Source organism: Schistocerca serialis, chromosome 8 (genome assembly GCF_023864345.2).
Source record: "Schistocerca serialis cubense isolate TAMUIC-IGC-003099 chromosome 8, iqSchSeri2.2, whole genome shotgun sequence".
NCBI lineage: Eukaryota > Metazoa > Arthropoda > Insecta > Orthoptera > Acrididae > Schistocerca > Schistocerca serialis.
This window is the reverse complement of record NC_064645.1, coordinates 332,194,095-332,213,801: the sequence shown is the minus strand read 5'-3', so window position 1 is coordinate 332,213,801 and position 19,707 is coordinate 332,194,095. Positions and strand designations below refer to the sequence as shown.

The 19,707-nt window shown below is 43.3% G+C and overlaps 1 protein-coding gene across 1 annotated transcript in view; it reads left to right on the top strand.

Moving 5' to 3' along the window:
* LOC126416065 (leucine-rich PPR motif-containing protein, mitochondrial) overlaps positions 1–19,707 on the top strand; it is a 190,843-nt gene that overhangs the window by 150,055 nt on the left and 21,081 nt on the right. The window contains exon 17 of the mRNA XM_050083541.1: positions 9,030–9,252. Coding sequence (XP_049939498.1) covers positions 9,030–9,252 — 223 coding nt within the window. The remainder of the gene's footprint in view (positions 1–9,029; positions 9,253–19,707) is intronic.

Here is a 19,707-nt window from a genome sequence, read left to right as displayed (position 1 = left end):
ATGGTGGATGTGTAAGAGCTTCCCAGCGAAACTTCTGTTGTCTAGTCTAAATAATGTTGGCAACATGTGGGCCCGCCCACATCCTCCATGCAGTCCCTATCTCTCACCATGGAATTTCCATATATTTGGAACCCTGAAGGAGGACATTTATGGCTGTCAGTTTGCTTCAGACAAAGAAGTGCACACCTGGGTGCAACCATGGTTCTGTAGGCAGCTGCGAACATTTTTCCATGAAGGCATCTGGTCTCACAGTGATATAAATGTTTTAAAACTTGTAGAGATTGATTTTTATGTAATAAACAGTTTATTTACTTTTTTCCCCATCAGTCCCATTTTCATGTGACTGCTCCTTGTACACACCTTAACAAAAAGTTTCGCATCACCTCAGTTCTGAGAGTTCCGGAACCTGTACAGAAAATTGGAATAGAGATCAACATAAACATCATTTCCGCCCTTTTTATTGCTCATGAAAACCACACATTGCGTGTTGTACCACCATACAACAAGACCTTCTAATACCCAGTAGCACAACTTCTTACATTGATGCATGCCTTTATTCGTCATGGCATACTATCCACAAGTTCATCAAGACACTGTTGGTCCAGATTGTCCCACTCCTCAACTGCGATTCGCTTTAGATTCCTCTGAGTGATTGGTGTGTCACGTCGTCCATAAACAGTCCTTTTCAATCTATCCCAGGCATGTTCAATAGGGTTCATGTCTGGAGAACATGCTGCCCATTCTAGTTGAGCAAAGTCATTATCCTGAAGGAAGTCATTCACAACATGTGCTTGATGGGGGCGCGAATTGTTGTCCATGAAGACCATTGCCTCATCAATATGCTGCTGATATTGTTGCACTATCGGTTGGAGGATGGCATTCATGTATTGTACAGCCATTACTGTTCCTTCCACGACCACCTGTGGTGTATGTCGGCCCCACATAATGCCACCCCAAAACATCAGGGAACCTCCACCTTGTTGCACACTCTGGACCGTGTGTCTAAGGCATTCAGCCTGACCAGGTTGCCTCCAAACACGTCCCTGATGATTGTCTGATTGAAGGCATATGCAACACTCATCGGTGAAGAGAACACGATGCCAGTCCTGAGCGGTCCATTCGGCATGTTGTTGGGCCATACATACTGCGCTACATGGTGTCGTGGTTCCAAAGATGGACGTCAAGGGTGAAGTTGTGCATCATGCAGCCTATTGCACACAGTTTGAGTTGTAACACGACATCCTGTGACTGCACGAGAAGCATTATTCAACATGGTGGTGTTGCTGTCAAGGTTCCTCTGAGTCATAATCCGTAGGTAGCAGTCATACACTGCAGTAGTAGCCCTTAGGCGGCCTGAGTGAGGCATGTCATCAACAGTTCCTGTCTCTCTGTATCTCCTCCAGGTCCAAACAATATCGCTTTGGTTTACTCCGAGATGCCTGGACACTTCCCTTGTTGAGAGCCCATCCTGGCACAAAGTAACAATGCAGACGTGATCGAACTGCAGTATCGACCATCCAGCCATGGTTGAACTACAGACAACGTGAGCCGTGTACCTCCTTCCTGGTGGAATGACTGGAACTGATCAGCTATCGGACCCCGTCCATTTAATAGTCGCTGCTCATGCATGGTTGTTTGCATATTTTGGCGGGTTTAGTGACTTCTCTGAAAAGTCAAAGGGACTGTGTCTGTGATGCAATGTCTACAGTCAACGTCTGTCTTCAGGAGTTCTGGGAGTCAGGGTGATGCAAAACTTTTTTTGATGTGTGTACGTCAGTTGGTTTAACCAGTTCAAAAGTATCTGGTGTTCCAAAATATCTTTACCTTTCATTTGAAATAGTGTGTATGTTCAGATTGCAAGTGCTGTCAGTGTGAATTGCTGTCTCTGGACTACTATTCAGACAAACTGTGTAGCCATTCTTGACATGGACTTCTTCCACATTGCAAGTGTTCCTGTTCTGGGTCCTGGAAGCTTTAATCAAATATCTCTACCAAAATAATGAAAGCTCTTCTGTTCAGTACAGTTGTATTGCATTTTCAGTTACAGCATCGCAAGCAGGATCACTTTTCATTTACAATTTGCGGGTGTATATCGATGTGCGATTTGACATTAATCCTCTACATTGTTCACTAGTGACAGTTCTGTACTATCTCTACAATAGAATGAATACTTCTCTCTCTCTCTCTCTCTCTCTCTCTCTCTCTAATGTGAGCATGGGCTCACCCATTTTCTCAGTGTCGTGCCCTGATTCTCTGAGCTGGGATGCCATAGTACAAAATAATTGCCCATCCAGCAACTTCCAGAATGCAAAGCAAATCTGCCATCGCCATACCGCATTGGCGACACAGCGTCCATCAAGCCCAAGATACTTTCACAAGTGATACAACTCACAACACTTAACAGTCATAAACAAATTAACTTTCACTGAGAGTGTCATCATTCGTCAGCCAAGTAGACGTTGAGTAACAATTCACTTTACCTAAGTACATGTTACAACACACAGTGACGACTCCTCACAATTCCAGAGTCACGTACACTTCGTGATGCATCACTTCCAACTTGTGAAACGGTTAAGCTTTATAAGCAGTTTGAAAATCTGGCATCTTGACTTCTCTACCATGTAAGTTCATCTTTTTCATAATAAATCCATTCAGCTGCTCACTTAACAGTGACTCTCACCTCATGTCATAGCTTTGGAATCAGTTACATTCACTATGCCAACTTACACAAAAAAAGTTACGCACCATAAAATGTAGAAGCAGAGTTCAACTAAATACCCAAATGATATTCAGAAGAATAGGAAGGAAGGAAAATTAGGCTTTAACATCCTGTCAGTGATGGTGTCATTAGAGGTAAAGCGCAGGTTCATATTGTGGAAGGGTGGGGGAAGAAATAGCCTCTTCCCTTTCAAAGGAACCATTCCAGCATTTGCCATAAGTGATTTAAGAAAATCATGGGAATAATAACTCCGGATGGCGTGATGAGAATTTGAAACACCATTGTACTGAAAACTTAAATGCAAGTCCATTGTCTTACCTCTGTGCTATCTCTATCATGGAGAGATGTTTAATAAGAAATAATAAGCCAGCTCTGCACATGTGACATGGCAGAGGAAATACGTCCCCGGCACAGAGGACTTCTGGTGACGCTTGTCCAGCCGTCTGTTGGCCTTGTTGTGATCTACTCAGTCCAGGGAGGCAACACGTTATACATATGCAACCCTATGATGCTTCAGTGTCTGAGGAGTTGTTGATCCTTTTAGACAAACGGCAGGTACATGGCAGTCTGCACCTCCTCTCTTGCTAATACAGATAGTTTTCCAATGGTCATCTTTAATCATTTCAGGTGGATGCTAGGATGATTACTTTAGATGGCCAGAGCTTCCCGTGCTCTGTCTCTGAGATCTCACATAGGACTTCTTTCTGTCCTATCACTTATTTCCTCGTAAGTTTGTAGAAGAGAGTCGGAGTCATTCCGTCACCTCTTTAGCTTTTTTTTGGTTTGGCTATAACGCAAACAAACAGTTTGGAGAGGTTTTGCTGTTATAGGTTTTTGAGTTTTGTTAATTATGTTTCATTTTAATGGTTAAGAAAATTGTAGCTGTACTGTTCTTATGGCTAGAAAGATTTTTGGAATTCATGGAATGGCCACTTATTTGACAGACTGGGGCTCATGTGGGAGTCTGTCGCACTAAAATATGATTAAAGTTCCAACTGCCAGTTATTACACTTTCAGTTTAATTGGTATCATGGAAAATTTGTCACCAAACATAATAAATTCTGGCTAAGATACCTGTTCATACAAAATCTTTGGGGGTGAGGTTACAGCACATTTTTTGTATCGGCACTGATCATATAATTTTACCATATTTTCTATGCATGGTTCTCCAGTCTGACTATGCCATTGGGCATGCCTTCAATCTTGTTAACTACATAGCTGGTGGTTGCTAATCCTCAATTTAAGTTCAGGTGATATTATCTTTAACAATAATGAAATCAAACAATGGAAAATCCAGAATGGAATGTAATAATATTAGAGAAGCAAAGTTCCTACTCACCATATAGCTGAGATACTGAGTCGCAATAGGCACAACAAAAAGATTCACACAATTATAGCTTTCAGGAGAAGGCTGGGGCAGGTTGGGGTAGGGATGTGTGGAGGGGATGGCGGACAATGAAGTGCTGCAGTTTGGGCGGCAGGCAGTGGCGCGAGGGGGGGGGGGGGGGAGTAGCGGAAGGAGATAGATAAAAAGAAATAAAAAGACTGGGTGTGGCTGTAAAATGCCGGCTGTGTAGTGCTGGAATGGGAACAGGGAGGGGGCTGGATGGGTGAGGACAGTGACTAGCGAAGGTTGAGTCCAGGAGAGTTACGAGAACGTAGGATGTATTGCATGGAAAGTGATGTGTTGGTAAATGTGCCAACACCTTGTAGATAGAGGCGGCCTAAATGCCCGCTATCTAAGGCAGACGGGCGTGAATTCTGGAACAGGATAAGTAGTGAATTTTCATAAGAAAAGTATGCAGCTCCTCGAATACTTATCTTTTATTCTTTGATGAATACAGCATTCTTGATGAGACATTTCATATGATAACTTTCAAACTATGTAAGGCTAATGGCGCCTTGCTAGGTCGTAGCCATGGACTTAGCTGAAGGCTATTCTAACTGTCTCTCGGCAAATGAGAGAAAGGCTTCGTCAGTATAGTCGCTAGCAATGTCGTCGTACAACTGGGGTCGAGTGCTAGTCCGTATCTCGAGACCTGCCTTGTGGTGGCGCTCGGTCTGCGATCACACAGTGGCGACACGCGGGTCCGACATGTACTAAATGGACCGCGGCCGATTTAAGCTACCACCTAGCAAGTGTGGTGTCTGGCGGTGACACCACAGAAAGTTCCCACCTGCACAGTTCAGAAAAGCTGGTGTTAATGGGGATCCATATGGCACAGGCTGTGAAGGATATCATGTTTGGCAGCGTGTTCAGCAACAGGGTGGTCCACTTGTTTCTTGGCCACAGTTTGTCAATAGCCATTCATGCGGCAGACAGACAGCTTGTTGGTTGTCATGCCTACATAGAATGCAGCACAGTGTTTACAGCTTAGCTTGTAAAACACATGACTGGTTTCACAGGTAGCCCTGCCTTTGATGGGATAGGTGATGCTAGTGACTGGACTGGAGAATGTGGTGGTAGGAGGATGTATGGGACAGGTCTTGCATCTAGGTCTATTACAGGGGTATGAGTCAAGAGGTTTTGGGAGCAGGGGTTGTGTAAGGATGGACAAGTAGTGTAGGTTCGGTGGACGATGGAATACCACGGTAGGAAGGCTGGGAAGGGTAGTGGGCAGGACATTTCTCATTTCAGGGCACAATGAGAGGTAATCTAAACCCTGGCAGGGAATGTAATTGAGTTACTCCAGTCCTGGGTGGTACTGAGTTATGAGGGGAATGCTCCTCTGTGGTCGGACTGTGGGACTTTGGGAAGTGGTGGGAGACTGGAAAGATAAGGCACGACAGATTTGTTTTTGTACAGGGTTGGGAGGATAATTACGGTCAGTGATGGCTTCAGTGAGACCCTCAGTATATTCCGAGAGGGACTGCTCGTCACTGCAAGTGTGACGACCATGGGTGGCTTGGCTGTATGGAAGGGACTTCTTGATATGGAATGGGTGGCAGCTGTCAAAGTGGAGGTATTGCTGGTGGTTAGTAGGTTTGATATGGATGGAGGTACTGTGCCATCTCTGAGGTGGAGGTCAACATCTAGGAAGGTGGATTGTTGGGTTGAGTAGGACAAGGTGAAGCAAATGGGGGAGAAGTTGTTGAGGTTCTGGAGGAATGTGGATAGTGTGTCCTCACCTTCGATCCAGATGGCAAAGAAGCCATCAATGAATCTGGACCAGGTGAGGGGTTTAGGATTCTGGGTTTTTAGGAAAGATTCCTCTAGATGGCCCATGAATAGATTGGCATAGGATGGTGCCACGTGTGTGTCGACAGCCGTACCCCAGGTTTTTTTTGTAGGTAATGCCTTCAAAGGAGAAGTAATGGTGGGTGAGGTTGGTCATGACGACTAGTGAAGAGGACGTTGGTTTGGAATCGATAGGGCATTTGGAAAGCTAGTGTTCAATAGCAGTAAAGCCATGGGCATTAGGAATAGTGTACGGGGAGGTGGCATCAATAGTGACAAGCAGGGCACCGTATGGTAAAGGAAAAGGAACTGTGGAGAGTCGGCCGAGGAAATGGTTGGTATCTTTTATATAGGAGGATAGGTTCTGGGTAATAGGTTGAAGGTGTTGGTCTACGAGAGCAGAGATTCTCTCAGTGGGGGCACAGTAACTGGCCGCAATGGGGCATCCTGGCTGGTGTGGTTTGTGGACTTTAGCAAGCATGTAGAAGGTAAGAGTGCAGGGAGTGGTAGGGGTGAGTAGAGAGATGTTCTGGGAAGGGCCTAAGGATTTGAGTAGTGACTGGAGATCCTGCTGGATTACTGGAATGGGGTCACTGTGGCAAGGTTTGTAGGTGGAGTATCTTGACAGCTGACAGAGTCCTTCTGCCAGGTAATCCTTGTGATTCAAAACAAAAGTGGTGGAGCCTTTATCCGCAGGTAGGATTTTGAGGTCAGGATCAGTTTTTAGATGGCGGACTGCATTTCTTTCTGCAGATGTAAGGTTAGTTTGCATGTTGAGGGATTTGGGGAATAATGGTGAGGCAAGGTTCGAGGTTTAGAAATTGAGGAAAGTGAACAGGGGGTGGTTTGGGGGTAGTGGGGGTGGATCATGGTTGAATGGAGGAGTGAACTGAGTTAGGCAAGGTTCAGTATTGATCTTAGGTTGAGTCAAATTGGTCGGGTTGGCGAAAAAGTGTTTCCACTGTAAAGACTGGGAGAAGGAGAGAAGGTCTTTAACAAGTCCTGTATGACTAAATTTGGGAGTGGGGCAAAAGGTGAGGCCTTTGGAAAGGGTTTGATGTTTCTGTGGGACTAAGGCTTTTGTGGGTCTGTTTAGGTTCTGGATTCTGTGTGGTGGTGGGAGGGAGTCTTGGAGAGTGGGGTAAGTGTATTAGTTCTGGGAGAGAGGGTTTGTCAGCTATTGGGGGGGGGGGATGTGGGGGAGGTTCGGAGGTTGTTGTAGAGGTGGTGGACAGTGGTATTCCGACGTTGGAGTAGGAAGTGAGCAGGATGGAGACTTTTTTGAGGTGGCGTTGTGCATGTTGCTCCAGTTCCTGCAGGGCAAGAGTTTCAATGTGTGTTCCAGGAATTTGGGATTGCATAGCAGGAGAATTTTGTGGATGGAGAGAAGATACTACAAGGAGGTTTGGGCTTGGTTGATATGGTTTTACAGGACTATGTTGGTGAAGGCTAAGGATTGGCACAATCTTAACAGGTGGAGGTCATTGTGGAAGGAGGGGTGGCAGCCAGAGATGGGTAATTTGATTATGAGTCTATTGGGGGGACTCCATGAGCCAAGCAACAACAAGGAACACTATGTGGGACTGGGATCTGGCTAGGGATAAGGAGACTTTTCTGTATTGACACAGATTGAAGGAGCATGGATCCACGGTGGTGCAAAAAATGTGGAAAATTATGTATATAAAGTAGAATTACATCCAAAAAAAATTACACAAAAATGCACCCAAATACGTGTGAAAAAATCATGAAAAGGATGAAAGGTATGCAAAAGGGGGAAAAAACGAGATGAAATCTGAGGAAGACTATGATAGCAAAAGGAGAAAACTGACAAAAATTGGCAAGAAGTCAGAAAGATCAAAATAGAGAAACTTGTACAAAAACAGATCTGATGTGCCTTATCTTTCCAGTCTTCCACCACTTCCCAAAATCCCACAGTCCGGCCACAGAGGAGCATTCCCCTTGTAACTTAGTACCGCGCAGGACTGGAGCAACTGATTTACATTCTCCATCAGGGTTTCGATTACTTCTCGCCGTGCCCTGAAATGAGAAATGTCCCACCCACTATCCTTCCCACCCCTCCTACAGTTGTATTCCACCGTCCACCAAACCTACACAATATACTCTTCCATCCTTACACAACTCCTGCTCCCAATCCCTTACGTCATGTCTCATACCCCTGTAATAGACCTAGATGCAAGACCTGTTCCATACATCCTCCTACCACCACCTACTCCAGTCCGCTCACTAACATCACCTAACCCATCAAAGGCAGGGCTACCTGTGAAACCAATCATGTGATTTACAAGCCAAGCTGCAACCGACAAACTGCCTGTCCGCATGAATGGCCACCAACAAACTGTGGCCAAGAAACAAGTGGACCACCCTGTTGCTGTACATGCTGCTAAATATATCCTTCATCTAAGTGACTGTTTCACATCATGTGCCATACAGATTCTTCCCACCAACACCAGCTTTTTTGAAATGCGCAGTTGGGAACTTTCCCTGCAATACAGCCTATGTTCCCGTAACTCTCCTGGCCTCAACCTTCATTAGTCTCTATCATCACCCATCCAGCTCTACACAGCAGTCATTTCATCACCACACCCAGTCTTTATACTTTTTATCTCTCTCCTTTCTGCTAATTGTGTCCGTACCCCCCCCCCCCCCCTCCCCCCGCTCTCCCTCCCTCCCTCCCTCCCTCCACCTCACCCCTGCCCTCCGTCTAAACTGCAGCCCTTCAATATCCGCCGCCCCCACCATACTAATACTCCCGCCCCAGCCTCCTCCTTACCCCCACCCAGTCGCCTTCCCATCATGCACTGGTGCTGCTGCTTGCAGTGTGGTTTCAGTTGTCTGAGACTGCAGTTGTGTGAGAAAGTTGCATTTGCGTTTGTGTGTGTGTGTGTGTGTGTGTGTGTGTGTGTGTGTGTGTGTACACTGTTGCTAGAAGAAGAGCAAGAGCTTTAAAGCCAGTGTGAATACTATTTCCTGTTACGTGTTTCTATGCACCACACGTCAGTCAGCATGGGATTGTCTTTTCCTGATTTTACATATTGATTTTATCTTTAAGTAATTTAAATAAAAAAAGTACTCATTGTATGAAGATAGTAATACGTAATTGACCTCTTACAGGGCAGAAAATGAAGCTGGTCCAAAAATAACCACAATGAATATATCCAAGTTAATAGAAAAACTTGTGAAGGCAGGGAGACAAAGTGAAGCAAGTAAAATGGTATTTGATTTGCTAGAAGCTGGAACTCATCCTGTACCACATATTTTCAGATTTTTTCTGAACAAGTTGGCAGAAGCTGGTGACACAGAAACCATCAGCAGGATTGGTTCCTTCTTGACTCCAGTAAGCAACGTTTGCCATTATTAATATTATTATTTAAGAAATGAAAGGAGAAAGGGTAACAGCTCACTGTATTGTATAGCTGAGGTGTTGATATGCACATAAACAACATATAAAATTAACTTCTTGTAATGCAAGTCCAAAACTGTAATTTATTTAAATGATGACTTTTCTGCTTTTGGTTGTAACTGTTTTTATTGTGCTATAGCAATTCTGACTTACATGCAATACGACATGCCAGCAAAATATAATCCAGTATAACCTCCCTTCTATGTACTTGGAATTAATGTTTTACCGCTGTTTACAACATTTTTTACTGGTCCCTTCAAATGCTCTAGAATTCTAATTCTGGTGCACTTATGCATTATCTGTACACTTTATAAAAAATTAAGTATGAATGTTCGTTCCACATCTCCTCCTAAACCATTGGGCCAATTTAAACCAGACTTAGCATACTTATCACTTACTGTCTGGAAAGAATTGCTGTAAGGTGTAATTTCCTCCTCCCACAATTTGTTGTTGTTGTCACTTCTGTTTTTGGTGGTAAAGCCTCTTCTTCAAAAATATGAGAGGAGTAAGATTTACAATAAGCTTTTTACGTATCTTCTTTTCGTGTAGTTAGCTCCAGTTCTTCACATCTAGGGGCTGAGACTTGAACCTGAAATGTTCATATTTTAGGATCTCATGGTTCCAATTGAAATAGTTAACTCTGAAGAATGCCTGCACTTTATTTTTGTTTCCACGAATGTTTTATTCTCTCACATTTTTCTGTGTCACACTGTCTTTCAAATTTTCACATTAACAAAGCCGAAATTACATTGTTCTTCCCAAATATAAAAACACATCTGGTCACATCAGAGACATGCCCACTACTACTTGTCTGCATTAATAACAATATTCAAAAAGTTTGCAAATTTTCTTGACGGATGAACTTATATTAATTTATATATTATTTTATTAATGAATGCAGAAATAAGCATAATAAATGATGTCAGATTGAATAATTAATAAGAGAAATTTCAAGTGTGCCAAATATTTCATAATTTCAAATATTTCTAAAAAAGAAATTCAACTGTATATTCAGAGCTAGTACATATTGATTGTAAAAAAGGAAAATAATTTATTTTTATAGATTTTAGCTTGAAATAAAACACATGTACAAATTCATATGAAATTTTGTAGAAAAACACCTGAGATAATATTAACCTGTTCAAAATTCCAAAATATTTCTGGTATCGACTACTTATGTTAAGGAAAAGTAATGCTAGACGGGGGTGTCCCTTTACAAGGGGTAAGAACCACCTACCTATCGAAGCAGCAGAGGTGGAGTAATAAAGCATCATAACTCACGACACGCATATACCCTTACTTTAGAAATCTGTTATTTGAGAATGAGAGAACTTGACTTGCAACAAACTTTATACATAATTTGAAACCTTTGCGAAACTTTTCTCACTGACATCCTACGCAAAATGATGAAAGAAGTGTATAGCTTATTAAATTTCCACTGTTAATGCAGTAAAGCTACTGCATGAAACATGACATTTTAATTTATTACTTTTTAACGACTAATTGTATTCGTGACATATTTTACAGAGAGTATTTACAGCTGAATGTACCAGCAAAATTATATCATTATACGACTCATGGTTCAGGAGTTGCAACATCTTAAACATTGATAAACACTGAACTGCATGAAAATGAAACTACAGGCCGAAATTCGCCAGAGTTTCAGATGAAATACGTCTACAAATACATATGAAATATATGTGGAATACATTTCGTGTGTTCATACATGGGCAAAGCCACGGGTGAAAAGCTCATGCTAAACAGCTGGAACGATATCAACAAAATCTGATTCACACATTAGTTGTGATCATGGAAAAAATACTGTGCAGTAAGAACCACCAGCCTCCTGTGGGGATGAGGAGGAAATGGAATGATCATATGGCATTGTTAGCCGGGAGGCCCCATTCGGGGAGTTCGGGCGCCACATTGCAAGTCCTTTTTAGTTGACGCCGCTTCGGCGACTTGTGAGTCAATGATAATGAAAATGAAGATGAAGGACATGCAACATCCAGTCCCCTGCCGGGAATCGAACCCGGGCACCCTGCATGGTAGGTGGTAACGCTACCGCTACGCTATGGAGGCAGATGGGGATGAGGACCAGTAACATGGAGATAGAAGGGTGGAGGAGAATTTGGACACACATAGGAGAGGGAGGTGGTCAGAGACGGGCTGGGGAAATGGAGGGGGGGGAGTAGGAGCTGGACTGATAGAAGATCGAATCAATATGTACTGGGGTGACTTCTGTATTAGTCTGAACCAGTGAGCTCTATTTAGTATTATGCTCACTGGCACAAAATGAGTGAAGTTGACAGTGCTAAACAAAAGCTGTGGTAGTGCCTCTACTTTCGAAATATTTCCCTCCATTATCTTAATGAAACAAGGTTAATGGAGGGCAGTGAAAAAACAAAAAACGCGTACCTGAGATACACCGATTGCACATTTTTGTGTGTCCCCTGAGGGGATGATGCTGGGAGCAGAAGCTTGTGGTGGGCTCATGGCACATTGGCTGCTGAGACAAGCCCTGCCTCCTTTTCCCAAAGCAGCCAGTCTACAGCTTATAAAATGAATGGACATGTAATAGGTTAATGCATCACAGAAGTGACACGGAAGTTGGTAGCATATCACAACAAGGACCAGGTACAGCGTCTTCACTCCCTTTTGTAATTAATAGTAACAATCACTAAGCACAACAACTGCTTATGGATCAATACTATATTCTCAATAGCCGCTTATTGTTACAGTGCACAGTACTAATATTGGCAAGGAGTGTAAACATTTCGGGGTGGCATGAAATCTGCCGATCCGTCGATCACAGAGGGGCGAAGTAAAAGTGCGCAAACAGTATTTACACGAGCAAGGTGTTGGCATTCAAGTAGTGTTTACCAATATTAAGCAGTAAACTTTTATTCAACCCGCTTGTGAGGTACAGTGTCAAATGTCTTCTGGAAATCTAGAAATACCAAATCAATTTGAAATCGCTTGTAATAACACTCAGAACTTCATATGAGTAAAGAGCTAGTTGTGTTCCACAAGAATGGTGTTTTTTAACTCCATGTTGACTGTGTGTCAGTACACCATTCTCTTTGAGGTAATTAATAATGTTCGAACACAATAATGTTCCCAGGTCCTGCTGTGTGTTAATGTTAATGGTATAGGCCTGTAATTTAGTGGATTGCTCATATTACCTTTCTTGAATATTGGTGTGACCAGTGTATCTTTCCAGTCTTTGGGTACGGATATTTTGTCAAGTGAGCTATTGTATCAGCATACTCTGAAAGGAGCCTAATTGGTATACAGTCCGGACCAGAAGACTTGATTTTATTAAATGATTTAAGTTGCTTTACTACTATGAGGGAACCTACTTCTATGTTACTCATGTTGGCAGCTGTTCTTGATTCGATTTCTGGAATGTTTACTTTGTCTTTTTTGGTGAAGGAATTTTGGAAGACTGTGTTAATAACTGTGCTTTAGCAGCACTGTCATCAATAGTATTTTCACTGCTGCCACGCAGAGAAGGCATTGATTGTATCTTGCTGCTAGCATACTTTTCCCAGAATCTCTTTGGATGTTCTGCCAGGTTTTGAGACAAGGTTTCGTTCACATAGATATCCGAGCTAAATTCCAAGGTCCTGTAAAAGATTGATAATCTTGGGTAATTTGTGTTTGTTTGAATTTGGCACACTTTTTGGTCATTTCTGCAACAGTGTTCTGACTTTTTTCTGTACCATGGCTGATCAGCTCCACACTTTTTTAATTTATTTGGTATAAATCTCTCAATTGCTGTCAATACTACTACTTTGAATTCAAGCCACATCTGGTCTACACTTTCAGTATTAATTTGGGAGGACTGGAAATTGTCTCTCAGGGATACATCAAGCAGAATTTGTATCTGCTTTTTGGAATAGATATATTTTTCGTTCATTTTTGGAAGATTTGGGAGTTGCACTATCCAGTCTCACTACCACAGTCCTGTGTTCACTAATCTGTTTATCCATTTTGATGTTCATTATTAGCTCAGGATTGTTTGTTGCTAAGCAGTCAAGTGTGTTTTCACAAACATTTACTGTTCGAGCAGACTCGTGATCTACTTGCTCTGAAATAATTTTCAGACAAGGTGTTTACCACAGTTTCAGATGACGTTACGCATTCGTCCAAATTTAAACATGTATTTTCGCCAACATATCAAGGGTAAATTGAAGTCACCACCAACTGTAATTGTGTTATTCAGGTACATGTTTGAAATTAGACTCAAGTTTTCCTTTAACCTTTTAGCAGTTGTATTGTCTGATTTGGGAGGTTGGTAAAAAGATACAGTTATTATTTCATTCCGCGTGTCAAGAATGATCTCAACCTATATTAACTCACAGGAATTATCTACTTCAATTTTGTTACAAGAAAAACTACTTCTTACAACAACAAACATGCCACCATCAACTGTATTTCGCCTGTCCTTTCTGAACACATTAGGTCCTTCGCAGAAATTTCGGTTGAACTTGAGCTTTAGCCACCTGCACCTTTTGAAACTGAAGCCCTTTTTGTGTTTGCTTGAGACCCTCTAACCTAAAAAACTGCCCAGTCCACACCTCACAGCCCCCACTACATGTGTAGCCACCTCCTGCTTGTAATGGATTCCTGACCTATTTAGCAGAACCTGAAACCCCACTACCCTAATGACACATATGGAGGAATCTGCAGCCTACACTGTTGCAGAACCATCTGAGCCTCTGGTTCAGTCCCTCCACTCACCTCTGTACCAGAGGTGCACACTTGGTCCTGTCAACAATGCCGCAAATAGTGAGCTCAGCTTTCACCTCACAAGCAAGACTGGCAGCCTTTACCATTTCTGACAGCCTCCCGAAACCAGAGAGAATCTCTTCTGATCCAAAATGACACATGTCATTGGCACCAACTTGAGCCACTATCTGCAGTTGGCTGCACCCTGTGGTCTTCATTTCATATGAAGGGACCTGTTCCACATCTAGAATGGCACTACCCAGTATGCACACAAAGCGGACATTGGCTTTCTTCCTCTCCTTGGCTGCCATGTCCCTAAGGTGCTGCATAATGCGCTTAACATTGGAGCTCCCAACTACCAAGAATCCCACCCTCTGTGATTGCCCGGATCTTGTGGGCTGAGAGGTTTTCTCTGAAAAAGGGCAGATAACTGCATCTGGCCGAGGGACAGTGTCAGCTACAGACAGTATCTGGAACCTGTTTGTCAGACTGACTGGGGAGACCTTACATTCGACCCTCTGGGAAGTATTTTGCAGCATACCATGCCCTGGGATGACATCTTACTCGACGATGGGTGAGGAGTCAGCCTAAGTGTGAGCAGCAACTGGGCTGGCCATTGGTGCTCGTGGGTCATGTTGGACATCCATTGGATCCCCATGGCTGGCCCACAACAGTGACGCCCATCCACTATAGCCTCAAGCTGTGTAACTAGAGCCAATACAGCATGGAGCTGAGAGTGAAGTGTTACCAACTTGGCTTGCATCCACACCCAGCAATCACAGTTCCTATCCATACTAAAGACAGTGTAAAACTACACTAGGCAGACAAAGGACTATCGACATGAATTGTGGAACTTTACCGTAGTCCTGATAAAAATGCAAGAACTATGTCTGATAAATTAGGTTAATATGCAGAGATTCAGAAACTAAACAAACAGTACACGGTGAGGCTAAATAATTTGCTCCTGGCTAGGAACTCGTAAAATGTCACAAAATTGGTTACTTCAGTGTTGCTGCTCTGTCTTGGCTGGCAGCTGCTGCCTGACTGACTAATGCCAAAGAGTGATTGTTAGCTTTCAAAATAAATGAACAAACAACTATCGACACACGCTGTGAAACTCTACTGTAGACACTTACGAAAATGGAAGAGCTGTGTCTAATAAATTACATTAACATGCAAATTTTACAGATGTGCAGACTGTGCATGGAATGTCACCCAGTGCAGCATATATTAAGTATCTTGGGGTCTTTCTCTCTTTGCACCCTTCCTTTCTTGTGAAAGTACTGTACCCAAAACCTAGCTCGGTAGTCACGCCATTATATGTGTGTGAGGGGGAGGGGTGGTGGGGGTGTCAAGTACATGCATAGTGGTAGCCCTCTGACTACGCAGGGATTGCATTATTGGTCTCCCATGGCCAAGGTTCAGGGACTCCAGGCAAAAGGTTACTGACCAGATAACCATTGCTGTGGCTGTATGGCACCTATGGGGAGAGCCCAAGTTTGGACAGTGTGCTACCATGGCAGAAGATTCACACATAAAGTGAATTAAATTTTCTTCCACTGGTGGCCGGAAGGTCCCAGCAGCCTCTTCATATGGAAAAGATTATTATGATGCAGAGAGACACTATTGTACAACGTTTCCTTCCTGGGCTATTTGTGGGAAGACGGAGAAGTTGGATATCTGGGAGTGGAACTATTCACTCAGTACGTAATATGTACTTGGACGGATAAGTGTATTTTGACTACAACAAAACCATTATTTTTTTGTCGGAAAGATTGAAGAAAGGTTCGGGGAAGTTGAGACTGAAGAAAATGTGAAATGGCTCATTTTAAATAAAACTTCCTCTGCTGCCCAATCTACAGCCCTTCTGACATGTCACTGTCTAGGTGACATACCCGTGACCTTGTTCCCCACACAAAACTGTGAATGTTGTCCAAGGAATCATCTGCCACAGATATCTTATGCTTCAAACAGGTGATGAGCTCCAGACTAATTTCCACCGGTGAGGTGTATATTTTCTGAGACGTGCACAAAAAGGACCCAAGGCTAATCTTACGGATGCAGGCGCCTTTGTGTTAGCCTTTGAAGGGAATGTCCTTCCGGAGGAGGTTAGTCTCCACTGATGACAAGCAGTGATCCTGTGGCATGACCGACTCATATGGCCCCTTCATGCCAAACCTGGCCACGTGTCAAGTGATCATTCAGTGGAACTGTGATGGGTACTACTGTCACCTGCTGAAACTGCAATGCCGTTTTTCCTGTTGTTCTGCTGTTTACATTGCTCTCCAAGAAACACACTTCACTGGTGACCATTCTCCAATGCTCCGTAGCTATCGTGCATACTGTTGGAACCATGCTGGTGCTGAGAGGACATCTGAAGGAGTCTATACTTTGCTTCCTGTAGATGTCATCAGTGAATGGATTTCCCTTTGAGCCTCGGCAGTTACCATTTACAATGTTTACCTAGTTCCAGACAGGTACCTATTTATGTTGAAATGACTCCTTAAATCATCAACTTTCGCCCATATTCTTCTGCTTCGTGACTTTCGCACACCACCCTCTGTGGGGGGGGGGGGGGGGGGGGGGGAGTACCCTTTCGTCTGGTAAGGTCTTCTAGTGGACAAGCTTCTCACAGACCATGATCTGTGGTGGTTCTCTTGTACACTTCAGTGCTGCCCAGCTTTTCAGCTGTTGATCTATCTCTCTCTTCCCCTTATATTGTGGCTTCGCTAAATTGGTCACCACATGATGACTTTTGTGACAGTGACCAAATTCCAGTGATCCTTTAGTTTCCTTGCCACTGCCAGACAGACCGTCTACAATGTTGGGCACGTCACAGAGCCAGCTGGCCTTTGTATGCTTCTGCTGTTACATTCACCACCCCTTTGTCAGATTATATTGATGAGGTCTGAGATGTGATCATCCACGCCATTGGAACTGCTGTTTCCCTTTCTACAGGTCCCGCCTCCCCCCTTCCCACACCCCATGACCACCTCCCTCCCCCACACTATCAGCCGGTGCCGTGATGGACCAAAGACATTACAGTACCTACTCAGGATCACTGTTGAGCCCTGCAGTGATTCAAATGCCATCCTTTGAAGACCAGACTTACCTCTTTAGAGCAGCTTCGTGTTAAGACTCACTATTTAATAAAATCCAGTAAGAAGGAATGCTGGGAGGACTATGTCTCATCCATTGGAACGTATGCCTGTTCCCTTCGGGTGTGGACCGAGCTCCGTAATCTTATGGGCCACCAATGGTCAACAACTGTTCCAGGTCTTGTCCTAGAGCGTGGTCTACTGTGTACCGATTCATCAGTTCTTGCAGAACACCTTGTGACGCACTTTTCGACAGCATCAATGTCTCCCTATCCAGCTACCTTTTTTACAACAGAAGCAACAAGTTGAAGACGTCACTTAAGTTTCACGCCCTACCAGGCTGAATCCTATAATGAACTCTACACTAAGTGGGAACTATTCCAGGCACTTGCCTCGCCCCACGACACAGGTCCAGGCCCTGATTCGATTCACAATCAGATCATCCAACACCTGAATGTTTCCCAAAGACAACATTTCCCAAGGGTCTTTAACTAACTTTAGCTCAAAAGTGTCATCCCCTCGCAGTGGTAAGATAGCTTAGTTGTCCCAATCCTTAAACCAGGCAAGAACCCAACATATCTAGATTGTTACCAGCCGTTAAATGTGAACAACGTACTCCATAGGCTGCGTGAAAGGATTTTTGCCTGCAGATTGTGCTGGGTTCTGCAATCTCAGGGTGTTTTCTCCCCCTATCAATGTGGTTTCCACTAAGGGCAATCCATAACTGGCCATTTGCTCAGGTTGGAAACGTTAATCCAACCACCTTTTTCTAAACCCCAACACCTTGTTGCAGTCTTTTTTGAACATGTATTCAGTCAGATAACCCATAAAATGTTCAGTGCACAACAGTGAAATTTTGCTTGTTAGAAATATTCTGCTGCTGCAATTTGAGATGTGCTCTTAGCATATTGCCTCGAGGGGGCATCAAAAATTGTTTGACAACCAATCTTGTACGAGAATGCTTAACTCTCCTCATAGCTATAATTTATGTATATTAATTTATACCATTAAGTTTTCATATTTATGTGTTGGCATTACTTAACAGTGATATTTTTATTGACTGAGTACATCATGTGTCCTACGCTCTGATATCTGCTGTCATTGGCTGGTGAGATCATGTGACATGAGCTATGATTGACTGACAAAAGTGCATTGTGGAATGCACTCTTGACATCAGTGCTTTGGAAACTATTGTGCTGTATTTGGTGGAATTTGTATTTATATTTTCATAATACGGAAACTGCAGTGTATATGTTGCCGTGCATCAAAGATCTTTCCAAAACTCATTGTTTTTCCTGAGTTTCATCCCCCAAAGTTCCGGGAAGTTTTGTGCCAGTGTATGAAACCTTTACCATTCAAAGGATTGATGAGTTCTAAGGCTCCTATGGGAAGTATGTTGTCACTTAACACAAAAAATGTACTTTCACCCAGCGTATTTACACTTGGGAAAAGGTGTATTTTTAACTGGGAAATCCAGGAATTTCTTTTTCTTGTCCCCATATACACAGTAAATATGTACTGACTCTATGAGCAGTCTTCAGGCTTTCAACTGATGTTGTTCTTGCTGCCCTTTCGTCTCTGATATTCATGACTTCCTTGCAGACCTTCGTCGTGCTGCCTGGTAAGTTGTATTCTCTTGGTCCCAAATCATGGGTTTATCCTAGAGAATGAATTGGCCAACTGTTTGGTTAGAGGAGCCCTTAGTTGCTCCTCACTCAATTTGCTGACCCCCAGGTACAGATCTGTGGGTCCACATGAGATCTCCAATCACTCAGAAATGGAGCTATATCTGGTGGGCTACTGCCCCATCTGATAAACTCCACACGATAAAGGAGACTACAGCAGCATGGTGCTCTTCCTCCCGCTTCTCCCATAAGGAATCCACAGTCATCTGTTGTCTCTGCATCATTCATACTGGGATAACTTGTAGTTTTCTTTTGTGTAACACACCATCCACACATTGTGGTTGAGCAGTCATACAGACAATAACTCATATCTTGGTGGAATGCCCCCTCCTTTTGGACCTCAATGCTAAGTATGGACTTCTGGAATCATTGCCTCTAATATTGATGGACAATTCATAGATGGTTGAACTGGTTCTCAGTTTTCTCCATGAAGTGGTTTCTGTCTCAATTATAAGCTTTTAATCTATTTTTGGAGTAGAACCAGAGTGGTTTGGGATGGGGGGGTCTGTCTACTAGGTCCGGGGAACCACTGATACTATCCCCTTGAGCAGGGTACTCTTTCTGCCCTTTTTTACTCTGTTCTAAGTGTTTAGATTTGATTTATCTCCTTTCCGCCGCACCCCATTGTCTATTACAGGTTCATACATTGTTGTATAGTGGGTGCTCTTGACTATAATGCATCAGGCGTGGAACAGCTGTGTGTGGGACATTTCCTTTTGCATTCAGAGCCCCCAGGGAAGCTCACCTGCTTACTCCCCTGTCTCCTTCATCTTGCTTTTATCATTGACAGTACAAAAGATGTCCATTATTTTAATTAACCTTCTTGCTTTTACTGTTATGAACCTCCTGACTAGATCAGAAAACGTTATCAG